This window comes from Glycine soja, chromosome 15, assembly GCF_004193775.1.
Source record: "Glycine soja cultivar W05 chromosome 15, ASM419377v2, whole genome shotgun sequence".
NCBI lineage: Eukaryota > Viridiplantae > Streptophyta > Magnoliopsida > Fabales > Fabaceae > Glycine > Glycine soja.
In genome coordinates this window covers 24,544,266-24,547,184 of record NC_041016.1, presented here as the reverse complement: position 1 = coordinate 24,547,184, position 2,919 = coordinate 24,544,266, and the positions used below count along the sequence as shown (strand labels likewise).

General features: G+C 36.9%; 1 protein-coding gene across 1 annotated transcript; it reads right to left on the bottom strand.

Moving 5' to 3' along the window:
• Positions 1-309: 309 nt before the first annotated feature.
• On the bottom strand, positions 310-1,103 carry LOC114386695 (repetitive proline-rich cell wall protein 2-like). Its single transcript, XM_028346734.1, has one exon. The coding sequence runs from the start codon at positions 1,071-1,073 to the stop codon at positions 537-539; it is 537 nt and encodes a 178-aa protein (XP_028202535.1). The 5' UTR covers positions 1,074-1,103; the 3' UTR covers positions 310-536.
• Between the last annotated feature and the right edge of the window lie 1,816 nt (positions 1,104-2,919).

Here is a 2,919-nt window from a genome sequence, read left to right as displayed (position 1 = left end):
GGGTATCACATTATTTTCATAAATTTTATAAAACACTTTCAGAAATATTTGTCACAAGATAAATCAAAATCAACTATTCTAAATGCACCCTTATACTTAAGTTGTAAAAAGTAATGGAAAATGTTGTTTGTCAAGAAAATGGATTTCGTTATTATCACACGACAGTTGATTTCCACGGAATCCTACATTACATGTTTTTAAAAATTTTTAATCAATATTTATTTTAAAAATTACAACATTCACCGTCCATTTTACATTTCGTACAATTCTTGTGGTTTCACTTTCGTAATAAGCATCACTCTACAGTAATTTAGGATCAATATAAAGTTCTATTAATCATAATTTGGAGTACGAAGCAACATTTTTTTCCCCGTTCTACATCAATGATACTCTTATATTTGCCATAGCACTGTAAAGTGTAAACAAATGTTTGAAATGAAGAAGCTAAGAGCAATCCTTGCAATAATTTGCAAACTATAAACTACATTCTTAGCACCTCTTATTTAGCATATACTTAATACACCCCTTGACATCCTTCAGAAATGGGTGTCATCAATTGGAGGGTACTTTGGGTATGGTGGCTTTCCATATGGTGGCTTGTAGACTGGAGGCTTCTCAACCGGTGGCTTCTCTACTGGTGGCTTATAAACTGGAGGTTTCTCAATTGGGGGCTTGTATACTGGTGGTTTTTCAACTGGGGGTTTGTAAATTGGAGGGTTCTCAACTGGTGGCTTGTACACTGGTGGTTTTTCAACTGGGGGCTTGTAAACTGGAGGCTTCTCTACTGGGGGTTTCTCAACTGGTGGTTTTTCAACTGGGGGCTTGTAAACTGGGGGTTTCTCTACTGGAGGCTTGTACACTGGTGGCTTCTCTACTGGGGGCTTATAAATGGGGGGTTTCTCAACTGGAGGTTTATAAACAGGAGGTTTCTCAATTGGGGGCTTGTAAAGTGGTGGCTTCTCAATGGGAGGCTTGTACACCGGGGCCTTCTCATAGTCAGCAAGAACTTGAGGGAATAGAATTAGAGCTGCAAGGAGCAGCACTAAGGAGCTTAAGGAAGTCATGTTACTCATGTTTTAGTTTCTGATGAATAACACACCCAACGATGGGTTTTTATACTAGTTTAGGGGCGTTACTGTTAAGTGGATGTCTCAATGGAGTAGTTCTCACTTGTGACGCGGTTTCTAGCACCGTTGTGCAAAGGTCAATCTTTGGTGTTGATTTTAATGACTGTGTAGGTGAATGTTGTCTTCTTGTAGTTGCAAAGTTGGAAATTTAACGGGTAACATTGTCAAGTCCACACTAGCTTGTGACTATTTTTTTGCATTTCTCTATGCACCGACGTCTTTGTCTAGCTCCTTTGGATAGGTTTTAAATAATTTCAATTGCCATACCAAATAATTGAATTGTTTTAACCATTATGGCATGGGAGAGTAGTGCCTAGTTTCTGGTTTTGACTCGTGATTAACTGCAAACTAACAAAGAAAAAGAGTCTTTAACATTGGAGACTGGATTTGGATATATACCAAATTAGAGCCAAGTAATGTTTTCTGCATATATAATTTAGTCGTATTATTTTGATATATTTGGCTATGCTCAAATCACTTATACATTTCGATCTATTTAAGTTTATTTACATAATTGTAATATAAGTAAATTATTAGGTAATGGTTCAGTACTTTTTCTTTTCAAGAAATAAACCTATCATCCTAATGAAGGAATGTTACTAAATAATAGTATTAAAGTAATCAAGCCCGTATACGGATATGCAAACTAGTCTAACTGAAAACATATATGATATTTGGCTCAAAAGTTGAGTTGACTAAATTGAAATTAGGAAAAATGTTAGATTAGAAATTAACACAAACACGAGGCTTTCTTGTTAAATTGCATTGCTCATTTCCATGATTTGACCTTGAATATTCCCAGTACTTGATCAGATTTAATTCTTTTCAACTATATTATTGTTAAAAAACTCCACACACATTTTGTTTGACAACAACTCCAAAATCATAATCATTACCGTGCATGAACTATCGACTTAACAGATATCATTCTTTGTTTCAATTACTTCATTTAAATGCCTAAACTAATATTTCCAATACATTTATATACACTTTTAAACTCAAGCAGAAATTTACTGTATACCGATCTGAGCTGCGGCATCTTCCTCTAACAATTTTAGCTCTATTTCCTCTGCTAGCTCTTTGTTCTTTCTATTTCTTTTTTTATATTATTTTTTAATTTAACCTTGATCATATGGGGCCAAGTTTTGCATGAAGGAGTTTGTATTTTGGATAGCGGTGGAGTATGATTGTGGATGTCATTGGAGGCACTACTAAAATGTAGCATTTTACGACGCACATTCTAAGACGGTTATTAATAATCGTCTTAGAATGTGTCACGGTGATATTTTTGTAATTAGGTGTAATTTATTTTGTTTTTACGTCGCGCATTCTAAGACAGTTATTAACAACCGTCTTAGAATGCACTCTATGTCATTTTTGTAATTATGGTTAAGTTAAACGAAGATGAGCCTCTCCGAAGAATCGTCGTCGTCTTTGTTACCCTAATGATTAATATGATTGCTCGCGCACGATCGAGGTCAAAAACCCAGTGTTCAGAGCTTTCTCCTGTTGTTTGTATGTCCTCTGTGTTCAGAGCTGAGTCCCCGGTGTCACGCGCATCCTGAGTTCAGAGCTTAGTCCCCGATGTCCCCTGAGTTCAGAGCTGAGTCTGCGGTGTCGCGCGCTCCTAAGTTCATAGTTGAGACCCCAGTGTCCCCTGAGTTCAGAGCTGAGCCCCTGGTGTCACGCTTTTCTGGCCATCGTCAGCCAGGTAAGTGCATTTTACTCTGGTGGGTTTGTGTTGAGCTATCCTATTGTCTGTCTCATTCTTTTTTTTAGTCACTCACACCTA